Source organism: Seriola dumerili, unplaced genomic scaffold, assembly GCF_002260705.1.
Source record: "Seriola dumerili isolate Sdu_G_001 unplaced genomic scaffold, Sdu_1.0 BDQW01000149.1, whole genome shotgun sequence".
Classification (NCBI taxonomy): domain Eukaryota; kingdom Metazoa; phylum Chordata; class Actinopteri; order Carangiformes; family Carangidae; genus Seriola; species Seriola dumerili.
The window spans coordinates 12,556,649-12,579,285 of NW_019174404.1; the positions used below are offsets into that span (position 1 = coordinate 12,556,649).

Sequence of the window (22,637 nt, forward strand, 5' to 3'; positions counted from 1 at the left end):
TCATCCCCTCTCACCCTGTCTTTCCCTAACCCCTCTGTTTCTCTCCTCTCCCCTGTCTCTGAGAGTCAGTTGCCCACCCTAAATCAGCAAGCTGCCGAGGATTGTGGGAACCCATGGAATCGCCGTGACCAGGGATGCAGGCAGGGAGCCACGGCAACGCTGGAATGTGGGGCGTCTGAGGAGATAAGAGCTGTGAGCCCAGCCAGGGAGAGGGGAGGGATGCAGCGAGAGAGGAGTGAGGAAGGGGGGGGGGGGATGCTAGAAGTGAGGAGGGTGAGATGGAAACAGGGAGAGCAGCAAGTCTGTGAATGGGGAGACAGAAACACAACACCATAAACAGCCCAGAGAGCAAGACAGAGTGAGACAGAGAAAGAGGGGCGGGGGACTTAGGGGGGCACACACTGGAGATGGGAAGCCAGCCTTATTCCTCTTTGCATTTCATTTACATCCCTGGCCGTATCGACCAATCGGATTGGGAGCAAAGCCCAGGGCTTAGGAGGGGAATAAAAAGACAAAATGCCTTTGCTGCTCTCATCCCTCCCTGATAATACCCCTTCTGTTTTTCTTTTCTCTTTTTCTCCCGTCTATAAGTAGATACTGTCCGAAATGCCAGCGGAAAAGCGACACCTCCGCTTGCTGTGTATCTCAGATAGACCGAGCGGGAGCAGGGGCTGAAAAGACAGCTTTAGCAACTGGGCCTATCTCCTCTCCTCTCTCTGGCTGGATGGAGGCTTGGAGTGGAGGGAGGCGGAGGGCTGGGGTGTGTTGGTTAGTGTTTGGGAAGAGAATAGAGGGTGTGAGAGGCATGATATACTGAGCTGGCCACAGATTTTGCAGAATCTTACACTCTGAAAAACTTTGCCTGCAGATCCCTTTCCTAAGCATGAGAAACCTGTTTCAAGGATGTTTACGAGGTGCCACCCATCTTTGTGAAGGTTGCCAGTGCCTTCTGCCAAACTCCACACATATTTTTAGCTTGGGATTGTTGTTATTCTAGTGCACAAAGTTGCAGGTTTGTCTGAAACGGTAACTCTTGCCGGTAAAAGTGAAACCTTTAACTAATAACTATTGTTATTTTGGCTAGATGAAATATTTAACTTTAAACTCATCAATGTGTATTGGGTAGAATTAGGCCCATTAGCACGGTCTGTGTTGACATGACGACATGACAGACTTGTCTCAAGTTTTTGTTTGCTATCACTCATGATGTGTGTGTCTCAGTGTGTGGTAGCCACTGTTTGTATGTCTCCAGTGCAGGTACAGTATGTTTGCAGGTTGACTCAGTTTATTTGTACAGGTGTTTGTAGTGTAACCTTCATTGTGTTCATGTTTGTATTTGGGATGCTTTGTGTCTATTGTGTCTAAATGGACAGAGTGTTTTTGCTGTTTGCAAGTGTCTTTCCTGTATTTAACGGACTATTCCATTGTCTTGGTGCTCATGTCTTTTGTAGGCGCACCCAGACTATTGTACTGCCACTGGACTCAGCGCTGGCATCGCTGCTGATGTAGAGCTTATTGAAAGTGATTGTTGTTGCACAGATGAGCATTCATCTCCTCTGGGGTCTCAACAAAGCATTCAGACGTAGAGAGGGCTCTTTACCTGCTTCCGCCAGATGCCTGTGAGAGATAAGGTCACCTTAGGACCCAGTGTGGACCCCCTCCACCTTCACAGCATCCTCATCCTCCTTAGCCTGCACAACCTCACCCCTCTAAAACAAACCAAACAATGGAAGCAGATATGTGAGGGATTAGAGGTCAGAGGGTTGGGGAATGCGACATCTCCATTTCCAGGATCTATCTTCAACCGCTTAGTAATCTCTGGCCCCAGGCCCTGCATACCTCCAGTAGTCTGTCTGGTTGAGAGCTGGCATTGCCAGGCAGTAGAAGCTGGTACTCCTTCTGGGTGTGGGGTGCTGATTGGAAAGTGGGGGGTGGGGTTGTAACCTGATAGTGTGGAATGATGGAAGAGCAGAGGGAAGAGCGACAATAAGTCCTTCCCCTGTATCGCCTCACCTCGCCAAACCTCACCTTAATCCTCACTGACATGTGTAAATTCATGTGTATGTGTGTTTGCATGTGTGAAATATTAGTTAATGTGCATGAAAATGCATCACCGTGCATCTCCGTGCTTTGTATGCGCACATATTTGTAAAGTTTGTTTTAATCTGTAAATTCGTAAATGTGAAATAACTTTGAGTTCTTCAGAGCAAACTGAATATTATCCCCAAGTTCCCGTTGTTATCTTGTGTACACACATTTGTTTATTTGATACAGCCCCTCTCCACTATGGCACTTCTGTATATCAAAGACAGCAGTGCAGAGCGTAATTGAAAATGGCTACCGTGGAGAAAGGTCTCTCTCTGCTTTGACTGCGAAGAGGCAGAAAAAGCCCTATTCTCCGCTCCCTTCTTAGATCTATTTAAATAATTGAGGAGTAAACTGACAAATTAGGCACCTTTATGGACGCCCCTGGGCTCTCTCTGGGGTCCTTCAGTTTCCCCAATACAAGAAAGCGCCACCAGGCACAGGATAATATCTCTGTATGCTTTGAGAGAGGGGGGGTGGGGGGGGTGGAGGAGAAGGGAAGGAGGGTAGTGGGCCAGGAGGGGTTTCGCCAATCAAGCAGGCCACACTTCCTCCCCCAGGTTCTAATTTTGTGCCACATTAAAGAGCTCGGCCTCCATTTAGGACACAGAGAGGCATTTTCATAATTTGCCGGGTCTCTTGACTAGCTCGGGGTGCCTTTTTTCCTCTCTCTCCTCCCTCTCTCTCTCTCTCTCTCCGTGTCTGAATGGAAGGCCTGGGGAGGAAGAGGGGTAATTCATTCGCCTCCTTTCAACCAACCGGCGTCAGTTCTGCATAATGTTGCTGCTAGGTGTGTATAGCGGCTAATATTTATCTCTTTAATAATTCTCTATTAGACCTGAATAGTATATGCTGTATAAAAGCTAACACTGCTTATTGTCAGCCAATAGGAAATGGTCTCATTCACGTTTTGTTGACTCATTAAGGCTGATTCACATGCCTTTATTTAGCATCCTAAGTACAGCTAAAGACTATGGTGGATCTAATCTGACCATGCAGCCGTACAGCTGTGCTGCCTACATTGATAAAAATCTGTGATCCAGCATATATAGAGTACATAATCTAGGTTAAAGTTGTTTCATTTCTTCTTCCTGACACCATCCATTCATGCAGTACGGCATGTGTAAGCATTGATTCATATGTGATTGGTCACATAATTCACAGTCTCAGGGGGCATTTCATCGCTGACAGACAAGCTAATCTAAAATCCCCCAATTTACAAATGAAAATCCCACCATCCAATTGAGCTAATAGAGGGACTTGAATGGGATAATAAGATGTGGTGTAATACTGTGTAAAAAGCCTGTAATGTTGTGTTGGTGTAAGAGCCTGTGTGACTGGATGTTTGACTGTTTGCAGTGATTACAGGGGCCTGCGGGCCTGGCGGCGGCTCCGTGGCTGGGACAGGGAGCTTCTCCCTGGGCAAGGAGATACGCTTGTCTGCCCCTTCTGCTGGAGCTACAGGGACCAGGATGTCAGGAGGGAGAGTGCACCCTGTGAGCTCCCTCTCTCTCTCTCTCTCTCTCTCTCTCTCTCTCTCTCTCTCTCTTTCTCTCTCTTTCCCTCTCTCTGTCTTTCTGTCTCTTTCTGTCTGTCTCTCTCTCCCTCTCATCTCGCTGTGTCTGTACTATTGCAGTGCTTGCAGATGTGCACAAACAAGGGAGGATTAAAGCAAAACGAATCTAAACAGACAAATGGAATTAGAGTGATGGGTGTCGGTGGGCTGGTTCACAGTGATAAACATAATGATGCTCTGTGAGTGTGTTTGTGTGTGAGTGTGTGTGTTCCTGTGTCTAGGGGATTATCGGTGGTTAGGTGTGTGGTGTGTATGGCTGGGTGACTGCTTCTGGGTGTCTTTGTGTGTTTGCCTATCTGTCTATGTTTTTGTAATTATGTGTGTGTATATTTACTCGGTCTCTACTTGTGTGTGTGATAAATGTGTTATTCCATATTGCCTCACAAAAACAAGTCTGCGCCCTCTGCATGTGTGTGGATATGTTTCTGTGTTGTTCGGGGTCATACTTCCTTCTTGTCTTTCATAGTGTCTGTTTGTGTTTGTGCACTGGCGCTACCTATGCCTGTATGTCTCTAATGCACATGAAAAAAAACTCTTCACCCAGTATTGACATACACCTAGAATGATAAGAGAAGGTTAGTGGAATATGAAGGCCTCAAACGCAAAATTTTCATAGCAGTCTGCAGTTTATGTGCAGATGTTTGTGTTTTCTTGTGGCAGGGGTCTGTTTGTATGTGTGCTGAGGAGGTCAGGAGTTTGGTGGAGCCAGCAGGGGGGCGGTGATCAACAGTCTGGGGCTCCCCTGCCGAGGGGCTCTGGGATTAGGGCTAAACCCTGCCCTGCCAGATGGGCACAACACATCCTCAACATCGCGCACCAGCACCTTTAGGACTGCATTCACCCTGCCCCCTTCTTCTGTGGAAACAAGTCGACTGGAACCAGGGTGATACTCACTGGTAGGCTTCTCCACTTGCTCAGAAGTCAATAAAACAGTGCTGACACGATCACAACACATTCTAAATAAGTTGTACCCAATATTTGAAAAAAAAAAAGAAAACCTTTTTTTGCATTTAAATAATATCATACACAACCAAATCATATCGGTATTAATATAGGAAATAATCAATGGGTGGCTGGGTAACTAAATGAGACACATTTGTTCAGAACAGCCACGTTAGTGCAGGTATCGTCCGTCATATCTTCTCAGGACCACACAGTGGCAGCAGGAGAGACGATTGAGATGAGGTACTCTTCAAAGTTCCAGCTAGTGGACAATATGGCCAGTCAGCAGGTTCAAGGGTATCGGAAATGAAACTTGCAGGTTGTTTTGATGTGCTGTATTTCAGAGCCACAGGCAACACTGAAATGATAAAGTGTGTGTTAAGGTGTGTGCAGGTATGTGTGTGTGCGGGTAGATTGGTGGCTTGGGCATCAGCAGTGTGCTGATTGCTTCCTGCTTGACTTTCATCGCACAAAACTGGCACTAAATAGTCTCACATGTGGTTCATGAATCACTAGAGTTGCATTTCTTTCTTTTGTTTATTTATACGTACTTTCATTGATTCCTGAAAGAAATTTGTTTGGTTTGATGACCGTTTGCCTGCGGTTACAGGGGCATAAACTAGGATTTTAATGTCAGTAGAAGGTCTGATATTTACTATGTTAACTAGTTGTTGCCTGATACCATTTCAGCTTAGCTATTATTATTCGTTTTGTAATAAAGTGAACAGGTGTGTAAAAGCCCTACAATAATCCAAAGAGGCTATGCGGCTTCTTATATGTAAAAAAGTAATTGAAACTAATCAAGCAAGGGACTAATTGACATTGCCATGCTTCAAGTCCCACACCTTAAACAATTAACAGATCTGTCTACATGTTAAAATTCAGTAGTATGCAGTGTCAAGTCTTTGTGCTACTACCCCACCTGGATATATTATCCACTGGTTCCCCAGCATGACTTAGGAAATCGTCTCTGTATTACTAGAAAGCAGATTACACGAGACAAGTGTACAAACAAATAAAAGATTACAGGCTGTGAACATGTTTCAGTCTAATGCCCTTTCAACAAGCAGTGCTCAACACAATGATTTTCTCTCCCCAAGCTAAATTTGGATTTCCCCTCTGATGTGAAGGCCTGCTGGCCAGCAATGTCTTCCACCAAGTGCACAACCTCTGTAATGACAGTGTTCCACACGACTGGCCTGTCTCCTCTGCTGGTATTAGTTAGGCTTTGGAGTTCAAGTGACTACGGGGTTTAAACACGGATTTTTTAAAAAAAGGGGGGAAGAAAGACTCGCTGTTGTTCTTGAAAAGCTGTGTTTATCCAGGATTAGAGACACCAACATGTTAATAATTGTTTCTCACAGAACTGCAAAGAAGCACTTTCCTGTAATCCCCTAATCAGGCATTACACCTCTGAGCGAAGCCACAACGCAGGCGCGTGGTGTGTGTGACGCAGCACGCCCACACTGTGTAATACGCCCGCATCTTCCTCAACACCACACCCACTATGTACAAAAGCACCTGCTCTTTTCATTTCCTTTTAAATCTACTTCCCTGCACCCACCGCATCCATCCACTACCCAACATCAGTTGTTACAATAATACATTTTCCCTCCAGTGCTGTTTTTATGATCAAGCATCGTCTGTGAATATTAGAACTCGGATGTATAAAACTTGTGGCAAGCATTTAGCTTTGTCATTATTTTTCAGCATAGTAACAGAACATGTAGGTGTTTTAACACATAACAATGTGTTGACATTTACAAAGGTAGAAAAACTTGCTCAACAAGTTTGTTGATATCTTCTTGCGCCCCAGAAGTAGCGAGAAAGTAATGTAATGTCTTTTGCTTTGGAAGATGATTTTATGGCCAATTCATGGTTTCTTTTAGAATAAAAGCCTCTATAAAAAAAAAAAAAACTGGGTTGTTTTTTTTCTCAGACCAGTTTCAAAGTAATATCTGCGCCCTGCTTGTGTGATACGGTGAGGAGGTGGAATGCATCGCCTCTTGTGATGCTGCCAAGGTCACATAGTTTGCTAGTAGTTGGTCAGCGTGTCAGCTGTCCTCTGTAGTACAGTGGCACAGGGTCAGACATAAGGTCACTGTACACGCTGAGATGATGACAGGTCTGAGCCTGGTGCTGATGAGCACTTGGTCACCACACAGTCCTGGGAATGTGAGGGCACATGGTAGGCTGTCGACCACGGAGTTGTTGGTTAGCTTTAATATATAGTTTCAGAAAAGCCTTTAATCAGCTGCAGCTTTACTTTTTTTTTTCTAAAAATGATTTCATATCATCTAAAGCAAGATATAGGGTGAAGATGATGCACCACGAGTTTCTTTGCATTAATCTGCACGTTTGTCCGGTGATGTTTGTGTGTCCTGCCTCACAGTTTGTCCACATATTTGCTTGTTGAAAACACCCCCACCCTGTGCAGCGACTCAGTCTTTTCATTGTCACATCCAGCCTCCCCTTTTTGTTTAGATTTTTTTTTTGTTTGTGCCCATTGTTAATGCTGAATGTTTGTTTGTTGTTCCCCCGGTCTCTGCCCCGTATCTCCTTGCAGGGCCTGGTTGGAGAGTGCGATGAAGGGATCGGCAGGGATTAACCTGGGGAATTTAATTAGTGGAGCTGTTGTCCCTGCCCTTAACATTTCAATCTCACTGGGCTGGCTGGTGGTGCTGGGGCTGGACCTGTGATGGCCAGCAGCTGGGGAGGGAGAGAAGGAGGGATGTGGGGGTGCGGGAGTGTGTGTTTGTGTGGGTGGTTGTGTGTGTGGACGGTGGACGGTACGTAGGGTGCAGAGACAAGACACGCGTTTGACAAACAGATTAGTCTAGCACCCTGGTGGAGTGTTCCTGGCTGAGAGAGGTGATGGATAAGGGAGAAGGATGGAGCACAGAAGAGCTGAAAAAACACAAAGACTCCCTTTTGGCCTAAACACACCTAGGAGAAGGAACATCATTAATATAACTAAACATCTTCATTTTCATCACAATTACCAATTATGAACATAAGAGACAGCGCATGTTTTTTATCACTTATATAGACTCAGCGACTCATAATGATAGTTTGAGATTTTAGGACAGCACTGTTTATTTCATTCAATTTTTGATGAATGCATGTTTTGTAGTATACATCTGTTTTTTCTACATCTGTCAAAAACATGTTGGAGATTTTAATTATTTTTTGACAAACTGTCAATGTATAATATTTTTTGTGATCATTTTGTCCAAAAGTGTCTTATTTGTACATGCTACCACACCCAGCGGTAGAGTTGGTGAGCAGTAGAAGGGCGTAGCCAGTGTGAGCTTGGGGTAATCACTACTCAATCCATAGCCACACTGTTGCATTGTAATCCTGATGCTAAACTCCCCATTAACCCATCTGGGACCCTACAACCCCCCCCCCCCCCTTCAACCTGCCCTGCAAACACACACACTCAAAGCGACTGTGGCTGTATGTTAGAAGTGGTATCTGGGGGGTGGGGGTGCGCGGTCATGTCCAGCAAATTAAAAAATCTGCTGTAGGAATGTGGCCAAGTCCCACAGGAGCAACCAGCACCCGTCCCTCTTCCAGCGCTGACCCACTGGTCACTGGTGAATCCCCTGTTTGTATTCCACACACACACCCGGCTCTGGGGAGCGGTCCCAGAAGCCTCCTGTGGGAGTCCTGATAATTTAAGTCAAACATTATGTCCCTGCTTGTTTGACACCCATTTAAAGCTTTTCAATCACACGTGTTTGCTACAGTACATTGCCTAGCCTCGGAGTGCTATCCATGTCACACCCTTTCAAAGACCTAATCAATTTTGTTTGATCAAGTTCCTTGTGTCAAAACAATTGATTTTTCTCTGAATCACTTTGGTGGACTGATAATTCAGAGTAGATATCCTTAGATGTCCCTTTTGACTTTTTTGAAAACATCAATTTTTTATAAAAGTGGGCTTGTGGACTTCATGCCCCTCCCCCAGTGTGCATCCCCCTCTTCCCAGCATGCCCCTCCCAGTCTGTGGCCTGCCAGTGCCAGTGTGCCACTAATTAAGGACTCTTAAAGAGCTATGGAGCAGACTCATTAACGAACTGTAGCATCCTTACTGTCCATGGAGTGAGAGAGGAGGGGAGGGAGGGGCTGATTCAGGTCTGCTGGCCTTGAGACTCACAGTTCAGTTGCAGTCCAGAAGGTCAGGGACCTATTGAGATAAAAAAAATAATGATATGTTAAGCTATTTTTTTCTTGTGGATTTTTTGACAAATGTTTAGAGAGATGTTTGTATTTAATTAGTCAGAGCTTTATTTTATTCTATAGTGGTTAACTTTCCTAAATTTACAGTTTAATTTTAGGTGGCATGTTGTTGGCGACTCGTTCTTATATGTTCTCACATATTTTTGCTATTGTTTGTGTTTTTATAACTTTTCTAGAATAACCATTTATTATGTGCTTAGATGTTGTTCTACTCGGCCATATACCGCCCCATTTAAAAAAAACAAAAAAAAACAAAAAAAACCTGCTCCAACTGCCCCCCGCCCCCCTCACTAACATTTGTTTATTCCATTTTCATGGAAATGCAAAACAAAACAAATGGCTGTGTTTGTCTTTATGAAAGTAGGCCAAACAACCGCTGACAAACAAGAGGGGGAGTTGTAGGTCAGGGCGCCACAAGCCATGTGTAACCGTGCCTGTCGAGAGAGCATGACACGCTGTAGTAAGCCACAATAGACACAATAACATACAAACACCCCTGCCAGAATGATGTAACATTGTCTAGACTACACAAACCATACACATGAATAAATATTTTTTTAGATGTAGGCATACAAGGAGTGGACAAAATAACAGGAGCACCACATTTCTGTATAACTTAAATGTTAGAACACTCACAAAAGATGCTTTAAAAACCAGTTCAACTTTATTTTGTACACTGATTTTTCCATGTCAGCTTTGACTGGTTTAATAAACTGATTTAGATTTTAAAGCAATCTTTATTTAATAGAGATCCAAAGAAACCAAATAGGATTGCAGGTTGCCTTTAAACCTTCAACATTACAATATAAGTGCAGTAAAAGGAGTTTTTTTAATGGAATACCATCTTTATTCAAGACCAACACACACAAAATTGGGACCTCTAGGCAATCAAAAAGTAATTACAGGAAACATTCAGACATGTTTTTTTTTTAACACAAATCTACTGATCGTCCCTTTGTCAAACATTAAATAAGATGGTGCATCTGTGGTCATGTGATAATGCCCTCCTGAACATGCAGTCAGAATTAAAACTCCTTCCACAGGATCAACACATCATTGGTCATTATAGGAAGTTGGAGTGCAAGCTATTGAAACAAAGAGCCGGTAGCCTGTTACATACGGTTCAGAGCTTGTGTGGCAGCATTATAAGGAGGATTAAAGTCGTCTAATACCTTTATAGGTATGTGATGGTCGCATTTCGGTAGAGGAGTATGTCTCTGTTCATATTAGTCACGTTTGTCATGATCAACAGAGAGAGATTCTCTTTGTGGAAGAAGTTGTCAGTTCAGCTTAAACACGTGAGATGTTTAAAGCCAGAAACAAGATGAGAAGACATCATGGTTTTAAGAGACCACCAGCCACCGTCCTTGTTGCCCGTCACAGTTTGAATCGTGTGTTATGTTACTTCATTTTCCCTGTTGACCCGGAGGTCAAGATCCACACAGCCTGGACAGGCTCGACTTGACCTGACCTTGGTAACCTTGCCGACCTGGCCCCAACACCCCTGCTGTGTCACTGCACTGTTGCTCTCCACTGGAGTTCATAAATCACACAGCAGCACAGTCAGTGGGGAACTAGGAGTCTGATGGGAGCAGCTAATCATTGCTTGCTTGAACTGGTCAGTTTTATTGATCTGTGAACCGATATGTGTGAGCAGAGACTGTAGCAAGTGCTGACCGAGACGAAATGTGGTCAAATGTCTTCGACCTTCTTTGTAAGAAAGCTTATAGAATGTTAAATTTTTTCTAGAGTACTTAAGGGATTTTTATGGATTTTTTATTTTGGCCTTGATTGAGCTGTTACACTGTTGTTCATTATATTGCACTTGAATACTGATTGTCATAAAGTAGCATTTTTCTTGCATTTTAAAATCAGATAAATTCATACATTATGAAATAAAAGTGTGTAAGTAGTCCAGTATGAATTTCAATTAGCAGCAGAAGTTGACCTGTTATTGGTTAGACCACAATGTATTCAAGTGTAGACCTCATTTAATTATAATGGATGCAATTGTTGTTAAGTACCCCCCGCTGCCTCTCTCGCACAAACATGCATAACACACACACGTACGTCATTTTCTTTGTTTCCTGCCACTTCGTCTGGCATAATATCTCAGGTGAGACACACGCGCACACACACACACACACACACACACACACACACACACACACACACAACAGATGCCCCCTGACGCTCTTTCATATAAAGCGGGCACGTGATCGGCGGCCCCAAGTCTACAGGCCTGCCAGCCTCATGGCATTGTGTTCCCCTTGGGCAGGCAGCCGGCCTCCCTAAATACCCTTTTGTCTTGGGTGGGATAACAAAGCAGTGGCCAAGCCGCTGGTGTGGCACGCGCACAGCCACTCATCCCCCTGGTCTGTGACCCAAACAGGTGGATAGGAGGGAAGGGAAGGGCTGGTTGTGGCGGGTGGACGGGGGGGCGGGGAGGGGGGGGGGTGTTAGGGGGAGGGGAGAGAAGAGGCTGCATCTGTCCCCACACTCAACGACTCCCTGGGTCAGCCACTGCTCCATATGCTCTCAGGAGAGAGGGAGACACGCATGCAAAGCCAGACTAACAGGTGGAGGGGGGAAAGGGGGATTAAGAGAGGTAAAATTGATCAGATGATGGAGGATAGAGGGATTTTGAAACTGTCAAATTAGCCGTCTAAGGAGAAAGAGAGAGATTTGACTATCCCTGGAAGATTTCACTTAGAGGAGATTGTTAACCCTTAAGCCATATTAAATGTTTGGCCATCAGCAGGAGAGGCAAGTTTTTGTCTCTGCCTAATGGCCATTGTGGTTCTCAGGCCCGGGAGCATCATCTCTGCAACAGGCAACTGTTGCTGTGTTTGTGTGTTCATGCAGATGGTTCTGTTTTCAAACCAGAACCTCATCTGTGCGATAACATGTGAGGCTCTCTTCATGGCCTCGTACCATGTTGTGTTCTCAGGCACTGTGTCGTGTGTTGTGTTGCATCTCTGTCAGTGGTAAATTTAAGCAAAAAGTTATTTTCTGATTTTAAAGAGACCAATACAGAAGGGAGACATCTTTTTGGATTATCAGATGTTTGTGGGAATAGATTAATGGGGGAACAAACATGGTGCTGCTCTATAGGTTTGTTTGATGTGACTCACAGAGTATGAATATGACTCTCCACATGCTGTTCAATCATTTTCACCTGCTGATAGACAGTTGTTATGGGACACTTCTATCGTTATCATGCTTTAGAAAGCTTTGACAAATCAAATCCAGCGATATTGTAGGTTACTATAGTTTCAGACTCTTCTCTCTTGTATGAAACCACTACCATTAAGACAAATGTACATCAGGACAGGAGATCATAACGTGTAATGCGGCATATAGAGGTACTGTGTCGCAGGTGTGTGATGGCAGCCGCACCAACTCTGTAAAAAAAACAAAATCAGGATCCTCAGATTGTAATAGTAAAGACATGAGGGGACACAGTGTGCATACTGAGAGTGGCATTATGACACACAGCAGTATAATATGAGGATAAGTATATAATGTGTACTTAGTGTGGAAGTGAGACACCACTCACTGTATGCCTTCTGTCTGTGCTTCGTCATTTCATTGACATCCACTGTATTTTAATGCTCAACAGTGTTGGGATCATTTTTATAACCAGTGACAAAACCCACCTCTGAGTGATTCTCTCAGACATTTAATTGAACGAACAGTATTTAACCACTATGAAAAGTTTCTGTGCTGCTCAGCTCCCTGGATGTGCTGTTTCCAGAAGTTGATGTATGTCTTGAACTTGTGTGATGGAGACGCCTGCTTTCATGTATTCAAGGCACGTTGGACGAAGGCATACACTTGCGGGCCATGAATTCAAAAGGCTTAGCTTTTGCACGATGACACCCTGAAACAGTTCATTGATGTATAACACTCAATGAAATATTGAAATAAGCAAAGAAGAGATTCTGCCTCTGGAGCTGATTTGCCTTTCCTCCCTCTCTGCACTGCAGTCTAACTAACTGCTGTCCATCTGGGAGGGTGGGTGTGTGTGTGTGTGTGTGTGTGTGGGGGGGGGGGGGGGGTCTCCAAGCTCTAATCTGTTGGATGCAGATAATTAATTTTTTGTTCTTCCTATAGGCCCGCTGTCTCACAAGAGAACGGTGTTTGCAGGAGATTAGAAGATAGAGTGTTTGTTAGAAAGGTGTAAATTATCAGTGAGGCCTCATCATATGCACCTGTTTTAATTGTTATAATGAGGAGTCTCATGGGCTCAGCGGCCTGGTGAGGAGGAGAGAAGTGGGTCTTTCACAGGTAACTACGGTTGTGGCTTAGTGGAAACAGGGGAACCAAATGTACTAATGTAGTCTAAACAAATGCTAAAGAAAAATCAGACATCACTGGCTTATTATGTCCTCGGTAATGGTGAATTACTCCTGGAGAAGGCTTTTCTTTTATGAATTAATTCATTGACATTGCTGAATTCATGGGGCCAGGGATTAATGCGAAATTGTTGCACTACTTTTTCTCTTTTGAGATATACTGTCGCTGTTTTTGATATACCGTGCAGCCTGTGGTGAGAATACTGGGAAAATGGAGAGAAATTGGCTCCGTTCACCATGAAGTCATTAAATTTGTAAGCTATTTGTGATCAAAAGGTGTGTTTCAGGCCATTAACTATGGAGTTTGATCATGGCTTACATGTAATGTCAAATGTCAGTTGTTCCTGCTATTTCTCCCAATTTCAGTTGAAAGTAAGTATTAAGCCAGAGGAGAATATCAAAAGCCGACTATGTAAATGTTAAATACCACTACTGAAGTTTATTATATAGTGTATTGTTTCTGACTCACGTTTGATGCTGGAAATCCTCACTTTGCTTGGACTCTGTGGGTTTTCAGATGGGTGCTACAGTGAGTTATGTCCATCAGTTCTTTGGCTCAGACGTCACGCTCTGGTATTGTACATCTTATGGACTAAACCACGTAGAAATATTTTCAGTTTGAAGGTTCATTCTTGACCTTGGAAGCAGCAGCCTGACAAAAAAAAAAATCTTATATTTCGAGTTGAATAAAATGCTGTTTTGGCAACAGGAGTGCTTTCTTTCCTGACATATTTTCATTGCAAAAATGATATTTATTAAGTAGGTCTATGGATTTTGATCTGTGATATGGCAGAATATGTCTCTTAAGTCGTGGCCCTACATGCTGTGTATGTAGAACAGAAACCTATAATAATAATAATAATAATAATAATAATAATGAAAACTCCAAAGGCTCCAACTCAAAAGGCTCCATTCTTGGACTTCAGCGTAGTCAACAGTCAGGGCAACTAAACATGTGATATTTCAGCCCTTTACTCGTGCTGCTGTCTGTGCGACGTCACCATCAGGACGATGTATAATCCACTATGAAAATATTTCCATTTGTCTCATAAAGAGATTTTTATTAATGGCCGAGGACCATTAAATGCAAAACCTGCAATCTTAGTACTTTACCACCAAATGTCACCATTTTAATGTTTTTACTGTCTCAAACAATAATTTGGTTTATACTGATGATCATGAAACATGTGTTTATTAATGATATCTGTAATTTTGTTCTAACATTTGCAAAAAAAAAGTTGATTTATGGCATTTGTGGTGGCATTGCCCAAGCCATCACAATAAAACATAAATTCTTCAGCAAAAATATCCTTTTAAGTGGACAGCCTCTTTAGTCCTAACTAAGTGAGCTTTAACTAACTAGGTATTAACTCGACCCATAAGCATAGTAATAATGTGTTTTTTAACATATGCTGAGATCTGGTAATCTTCTTATGGGTTTGAAGGTTTTTTTTTCCTGCCCCTCTGAATAGCTTAACAAAATATGCCTCAGTAATGGATGGTTGTATCCTCATCCATCGCCCTCCTCCCACCTACTATAACTTGAAATAGGCCATCAAGTGGCTAATGAACTGATAAGCCCTCTGTGTCCTTTGGGGCTTATGAACATCATAAGCCAAATGTTTAGGCATATTTGGTGAGACAGTTTTTTTTTTTTTTTTTTTAAAGAGCACTTATGTAGGCAAAAGACCCTGCTGAAAAAATAATGTCTCTACAGTTGCCACAGTGTGAACATGTCCCTTCATGTGGACGTGTTTTCCTACAGGAAATAGTCGTCCAGTCGTGGGACAAACAGAATAAATCACTGCAGGTTATGAAGGAAACAGTGAAATAGTTTGAGTTTTGTTTTTAGGTTAACTTGTTAGTTCTCTGATTCTTGCTGCCATGGAAAGAATGTGTGGCCCTTCGCTGTATCAGACCTCCAGCTAGTCAAGCTGCTAGTATCATTATCAGTTTTGGATCTCTGTAAATCCATGGATTTGTGTGAGCAGTCTGAGAAATTAAAATAACATGCTTTTTACTGCGCTTACTTCAAATCTCTTTAGACTTCATTTTTTAAAACATCTAAATCTGTTATTATGTAGGCTATACAAAACCCTTTTAATTTAATCTTTGACAAGATTATCAAATTCATTGATGATGTCACAAACTTAAATAATTTCAGAAAATGTCGACTAAGCCTGGATAAGCACTTTCAAGGGGATACTGCTGGATTAGCTTAAAAAATTATTTATTTTTGTTTTTTATTAGTTGTTGGCACATTTTTCCACATCATTATGTTATTGCTTTTATTTTTATTTTCATTACAATGTTTAGCAATAAATACACATGCATACTGTATATATAAAGCAGCCACCATGCACACCATTAAACAAGTTGTAAGAGCTAATAGCAGTTGGCTATGATAATTTCTATCCAAATGACAGAGCTGAGAGACATCAATTAATTTTTGCAATTTTAACTGCCCCACATTCCTGGGCACTTCTTAGAATCGCTCTCTGTCTGTCTGTCTGTCTCTTTTTTTTAATGATAGACTACTTTTCTTTGCCTTTTCATGACAGACACTTGTGTGTTAATTTAAAGTTCCAGTAAGTGAATTGTTTCGTTTAGTGTGAAAACACCTGCAGGCTTTTGCAGGGAAAACCATGAGATAGCCTTGCTCTCATAATCACACCATCCGATAATTGGCTATTGATTTTTTTTTTTTTTTTTTTTTTTTTTTTTTTTTAGTTTTGTAAATAAGATGGCTGGTTCAACCTACTCACATATCATTTTCATAACTGCTGGTCAGACCACAGGCCCCAGTGAATAATCACTCGCTCCTTTTGCGGGCGTTGCGGCCTTAACCACCAACTTTGCGCAGGCCGATGCTCGCAGAGGATGAACTCGTGTTTGTGACCGACCGGACAGCGACCAGACCAGGGGACAAGGGGCGCAGAGCAGCCCGCTGTTAGACAAAAAACCAAGAGGGATTAATGCAGCGTCTGTTGGTCCCATATGCTCCTTAGCACTGCTTTGGTCTTGATTAAAACTCATTGTATGTATGAAGTATTGTGGAGGCCGGATGTCTAATCCTCCTCATGACTTGTGCACTTTGAAGACACGAGGCTCCAAGGTTACAATAACAAGCGGGACGAGGCCATTGTGTGTGAGTTGATGCTGGCTGAATCAGAGAGCACTGATCGGAGCCGTGTATAAGTCTAATGTTTAGACTAGAGAGTCAAATTGACAAGTTTGGTGACTCTGTTACATCTTTATATGACTCGGCTGTACAGGGGCCACATCTCCCATATGAATACTTTCTATGGTAGACATTATAACATACTCACAATTAAGTTGTGAAGTTTGTATCGGCTGTTGTTTTCCATGGAGGTCTGATGAGCATTTCAAGAATAGCTGCTGTTATTGGTTCAATCAGCCGAATTTATTCAGATAAATTCGATAAAAGTCTTTTGCTGGAGTCTAGATGATTCCCGTCCCACTCTTATCTTCTCCTCCTCAAACTTCCTCGTGTCAGTCAGTCATTGCTTCATGCACTCAGTCGTTTTTTTTTTTTTTTTTTTTTTTTTTTTTTTGTTCCTGCAGCTGACATTTCAAAGTGACCCTGCAGTCTGAGACACTTTTTTTTTCTCTCCCTCCTTTACTTCAGCATCCTGGATGGAGTTGTTGACACTGAGAGGAGACGCACCTCATGAATATTCAGGCTTCTGCACAGCCCATTGTTTCCAAGTTCAATTGTTTCATTGTTTATCTCCATAGCGATGTATATGCGTGTTGTTCAACTTGGCGTTGCATTGCACGATGTCATAACTGATTCTTGAATATTATAAATTATAAGTGATAAATTAATATAGTATATATGGATCTGAACAGTTATTCCTGCTTCACCCTTGAATAAGTTATGGATAGGGGCTATTGTATAATTAAGTCTTTCAAAAAAAAAAATTACAGGCAAACCTCCTAAAACAGACACACAGACACACACACACACACACACACACACACACACAGCAGGAACAACATCACACACACACACACACACCTATTTCTCTGTCCAGGCAGGAGTGGAATCAAAGTCGCTCTTCTCTTTAACGCTTCGATTATTTCAAGCAACGCTTTTAATTAGTCTGCTCCTTTAGCGGAGACTCCAATGAAAGAGAGATTATTGGCAATGTCAAGGATGCTAATTGAATGTTGGACTTCTAACAATTAGCCCACTGCAGAGCCATGTCGACTCATTACAGATCCCATAGCCGCTCTGACTTTTTTCTTTTTCTTTTCTTTTCTTTTTTTTGTCTCATGTCGCCAAGTTGACGGTGACGCTGGACCAGAGAGAGTTGGAGCAACAAAGGTAAATAAAAAAAACAGCACCGTGTTTTAAAAGCAGCTCTAACCGTCTGACTCTTCACGTGTATTTTTAGAAGCTGTAACATGTCATGCTGTAACACTTCAGTGGAGATACAGTACAACTCCATTACCCTTAGGAGAAATAAATAATTTCAGAAGGATGCCCTCTAGATAAAGCCTTTCTTTTAGATATGTAACGTCATCCACACACTTGATAACCCATATAATAATTATACATAAATATTATGGAGTTCAGGTTCAAAAATACAGCACACAACGTTGTTTTAAGCAGTAACAGTTTTTCTCCTCTTTACTCTCTGATACCCTTTTTTTCTTTATAACCCAGAATCGTATTTACAGAAATGATGAGCTGCACTTTCAACTACAAAAATGATCAGCAGATAATACTGCAGTTATTTTATTATTATTATTTTTAAACTTCTTTACTCTAGTAGGCTCCTTTTCCTAAGGATTTAAAGATCCATATAGTCCTGTACACGACTTGTGATTAAAACAAATCAGAGCGGTTTCTTGATAGATTAATAAAATGTTTCTGTGTGTTTACCGTGTTTTTTTTTGTTTTTTTGTTAGATGAATTATTAGGCTTCATATTAAAGCGCACATTTGGGGATCAGGCATGTAAGCCCATGCGGTGGGCTTTGAATGGGACCACTGCTGCCCTGCACCCCAGAGAAACCCCCGCCGGTAAAATATTGGGATTAACATCTCTTGGAGGCCGGGATTAAACACTGCTTTCTCAAACCGCACACTCTCTTTGTTGAGACTGCCTGAACTGAACCACCGGAAACCAAGAAAAAAAAACAAAACAAAAAAACACCACCTGAGCAGCATTAGTTTGTCGTTTTGTTTTTCGTTAAAAGATCTGATTCATATTTTAAAGACGTTTTAGTTCATGTATCTTGGCTCTAAAACTGTAATTACAAGACAGTTTGATTTGAATCCATGTTGAAATAGTTGATGAGCTTCGATATGTGTTGATGCATGAGGAAGCATTTATGTTTACTACTCACTAAGACGGTATTGACCTAATGTTAAACAGCTGCACTCATATATTCGCATTAAATCCATGTGTAATTCTTAATCCCCCTCCTATAGCTAAATGTTAACATTATTCATTTATTTTTAAATCTAGAATATCCTCAAAAATATTGAGTCATCTTATTGTGTTATGAGATCTTTGTTTGGAAAATGGCACCAAATGATTTCGTTTCAAAGTTAATATCTAACATGGAAATAAATGGAAATATTCCTGCAACCAAAATAAATCAAGTAGGTTAAAAAAAAAATACCCACAGTTACTTTTGCACACGTTGCCTGACTGTCACTTTGTTCATTCTCCATTTTCTCTCTCCAACACACACACACACACACACATACACACACACACACACACACACACATGCACGCACACACAGATCGTTCCTTGATGAAAGAGTAAGCTCACAGGACCTTTATTCATGTCTTTTCAGCGGTGAGGTCACACCATCTTTGGAGCCAATAAAGGATCCACAATCACCGTGTGTTGAGATCAATGGAGGGGAGCAAGTGTGGAGCTCTCAGCAGCCGAGAGTCTTTTCCAGTATGGCTAACCCTTGATTATTATTACTACCACCGTGTGCTTGGAAAGTCTCGTCTCTCTTTGTGATGCCGGTGATTTAACCATTAGCATCTTTCGTTGTTCAAAAAAGTTAGAAATCTATTAAAATCACAGCAGAGAGTCTGATGCGAGGGGGGCTCACAAATTGCATACAATACAACAGATCACAGTTTCGAAGGCTAGCACAGATAAAAAAAAAACACATATGTACCATTTATATAAGACACACACTGATTGTCTCTTAGAAACTACATATTGATTCCTTATAAACACTTTTTTTCTTAAATAAAGTAGTGCATCCATGTCCACACACCATCCTCATGTCCCTCTGCCAGCAGGTCGGCAAAGTTGTGTAAGAAGCTTAAAGGAGGTCTGTCCATCCCGAGCACTTCACCAGAAGAATGAACTTGAGTTTTGTCCTTGGATAAACATTAGTTCCGTGGCTGAGGTGTTCTTTTCTCTCAGAGTTCACTCTGTGTTTCCTCAACAGGTGTTTTTTACGCATAGAGGCACGCACTGACAGACATGGATGAGGGGCTACAACCTGTGAATGAACGGAAAAAAAAAATCTCTTTGCCAGTGCTAAAATAAATTAAACCTCTCCTCTAGGAGGACCAGAGACCATCATGCCAAAAAAAACACTCGAGGCCCCCGGGAGCCCTGCCTCGCCGAGCCCGGCTCACATTTTAACCAGTCTGATGTGTTTTATTGAGGGATGGCAGCACTGTGTCTGATGTGATCGTCACTGTTTGTGCACTTTTTCTTGACAAGCGGATTGCTCTGTTCACAGGACCTGGAATTTCCACGAGGAAGTTTGATCCTTATAATCCAAGCAATCGGCATTGAAGTTCAGCTTCCACGACGCCGCTTGGTCCTTATAATCCAAGCAGTCTGCTGTGGAGTTGAAGCCCAGGCCGGACGTCCCGTAGCCCTGGGTGGAGAGGGACGCCGGGGACTGGTTCAGATGGCTTGTGACCGCGTTCGTGCTCATCGGACTGAGTGTCGAGCCCGGGCCTGACAACTGGTGGTGCATGGGAGTGAGGTAAGAACCGCAGTCCATGCCGCCGAAGTAGGACGTCGAGCCGGCGTAGCCCTGGCTGTAGCCTGAGGCCTGGGTGTAGGTCATGGGGTAGGACCTCTGCATGCAGGAGGAGGAGGTAGACAGGGGGTCTGAGAGCGGAGAGATGGACGCCGGGCTCCAGATGGACACTGGGGCGGTGCTGGTCGAGATGGCGGGGACTGTGGTGGTGCTGGTGGGGGGCGTGAACTGGCCGCTGGCCCCGCTCTCTGAGCTCACTTCCCTGGTGGGGGAACTTTTCTTTTTGGCAGGTCGCACCTTGTTCTGGCCCCCGTTCTGCTGCTGCTGCTGCTGCTGGCGACACTTTGCCCGCCGGTTCTTAAACCACACCTGGAAGAAGCACATATTGGTGCATGTTAGTCAAAAAGAAAATCCCTTCATTACAGTTTAAAAGCAACAAAATGCAGAACACACGTCAATAATTTAACTACCGCAAGTAATATCCTCTTTATTTAAAAAAAACAAAACAAAAAAGGCTGCATTTGTTTTCAATCGCGATAAAGACTTTTTCTCGAATGAAGTTATAGTATTTTGGTACCACTGGACTGATCCGTCTCGTTTTATTGCCCAAATTCTCGAAACAATTATCTGTCACTGTGATCTCAGCCCGCTGGCAGAACTTCTCTTGCTTTAGGGAAGACTAAATGTTCAACTTCGGTCACGGGTTAATGTGAGTGTTTCCTGCTGTGCAGATATAAACTAGACCTTTGAAAAGTTGAATTCGAGCTATTTTTGTTAATATTTATCTCCCCGTAAATGAGCTCGAGCTATATGTTTGTTTTCAATCTTGTTAAATTTTCAGTACACTGTTCAATTAAAGTCATTTGTTTAAAAAAAAAAAATGAACCGAGGTTCCACTTCTGCAGCGGTGGTTCACAAATAAATAAATAGCACAGCATCGGTTGATTTTTTTATTAATTCCAAAAATATGTGACGATATTCTTCAAGTTTTCAAATATGGCAGATCATCTGGTTAACTCACCTGCACGCGGGACTCAGGTAGATTGATTTTCAGCGCCACCTCTTCGCGCATGAATATGTCCGGATACCGAGTTTTGGCGAACAACGCCTCCAAAACGTCCAGCTGTGCGCGCGTAAAAGTAGTCCTTTCTCTCCTCTGCTTCCGTGGCGTTGCTGTGAGAAAAAGAAAAACGTAAATCAAATCAAAAATTTCACTCGTGTATCAAAAAAAAATATTTGTAAAAGCAAGTACAAAGATTAAAAGTCATCAAAAGCAGATATGTAACTCCCAATATATGTTTTTGTTGTTTGCGTATTTACGCACGAGTCCTTTGAGACTTAAACGCCCTCGGCAAATTGTAGCACTTCACGTACTTTACAGTCTAATTGGCCTAAAATTTAATGCAATTTGAAGAAAAATCAAATCAATTTGCCTATGATTCAGTCGGAAGACACATCTAAAAATAAAATCACACAAGAGGAGAACTACTTTACTAAGTTGTGTTGCGTCCGCGCAAGAGGTTTGGTTTGTGTGTGTGTGTGTGTGTGTGTGTGTGTGTTTGTGTGTGTGTGTGTGTTTGACTGATTGACCAACCAAAATATTGACATTCATGACTTGTCTTCCCTGTATATCCCAAATATCAGAAATCATTATTAGATTTAAAAAGCTTGAAATAGGTGCTGTAACACACTCTAACACACCCACTCCATTTTGCTTTTAGCCTCAAGCCATCAATGTTCTGCCAGTGCTCCTCATTTATTCTTCACAAAGTTTAAACCCACCTGGATAGCCCACTGATGGATGCAAAAGGTCCATTCCGGAAGTAGTTAAGCTGAGGCCATTGACTGTGTAAGGTGGTTGCTTTAGATACGACATCATGCTAATATTCGTTTGAGGGCTGAAGTTGGAGAAAATTTTGAAAATTGATGGAGCTCCCGAGGTGCACTGGGTGTCCTCTGTTCGCCGTGCGGTCCGTGTGAGACAGGACACCTGTTCCAAAAATGAGAAAGAAAAAGAAGACATCGATCAAAATGCACCTTGCTAAAGAGATACAGCAGTGGCTCTGTTTACACGGCGCTGTCGCTTAAATGAGCCCTCTCCAAAAGACACGGCGCTCCTCAAAAAACATCCCCAGCTGTCCTCCTCTCTAACCCCCCCCCCCCCCCTCCTCCCCCCCTCCTACGAACAGAAAGCAATGCACAGCCACTATAATTGCAACAAGTCACTTGAAAGTTCAATTAAAGTCACTGGTTCCTGTTTGCAATAACATTAAATACAAGAACCTTTAACTGCCACGTGCTGAAACAGGCTTTTTTTTTTAAATTTAGGTGAAAAACAAATAACACTCATTAAACCTCCCTTACCAAAGTGAACACGAGCCATTTCACTTCATTTTCACCTTGTTTCTGTTTCTTTTCTATATATAT

At 42.5% G+C, this 22,637-nt stretch overlaps 1 protein-coding gene across 2 annotated transcripts; it reads right to left on the reverse strand.

Moving 5' to 3' along the window:
- Positions 1-19,870: 19,870 nt before the first annotated feature.
- Positions 19,871-22,094, reverse strand: LOC111225914 (homeobox protein OTX2). 2 transcript variants are annotated; one of them, XM_022750959.1, is made up of 3 exons: positions 21,993-22,094; positions 21,232-21,383; positions 19,871-20,579 (listed from the first exon to the last, which is right to left on the reverse strand). In XM_022750959.1, exons 1-3 carry the CDS (start codon positions 22,087-22,089, stop codon positions 19,956-19,958), a joined length of 873 nt encoding a protein of 290 aa, XP_022606680.1. In that variant the 5' UTR covers positions 22,090-22,094; the 3' UTR covers positions 19,871-19,955. The 2 variants fall into 2 exon arrangements, with proteins under 2 accessions (XP_022606680.1, XP_022606679.1); XM_022750958.1 differs by having other exon boundaries at positions 21,232-21,385; positions 21,971-22,094.
- Positions 22,095-22,637: the final 543 nt, after the last annotated feature.

Excerpts from the sequence above, each read along its gene's own strand:
- LOC111225914 (XM_022750958.1), bottom strand. The coding sequence starts at position 22,089 with ATGATGTCGTATCTAAAGCAACCACCTTACACAGTCAATGGCCTCAGC. Across the intron at positions 21,386-21,970 it reads GGGTTTAAACTTTGTGAAGA|AGCAACGCCACGGAAGCAGA; the intron begins ATAAATGAGGAG and ends TCTTTTTCTCAC. Across the intron at positions 20,580-21,231 it reads TACCTGAGTCCCGCGTGCAG|GTGTGGTTTAAGAACCGGCG; the intron begins GTGAGTTAACCA and ends TGCTTCTTCCAG.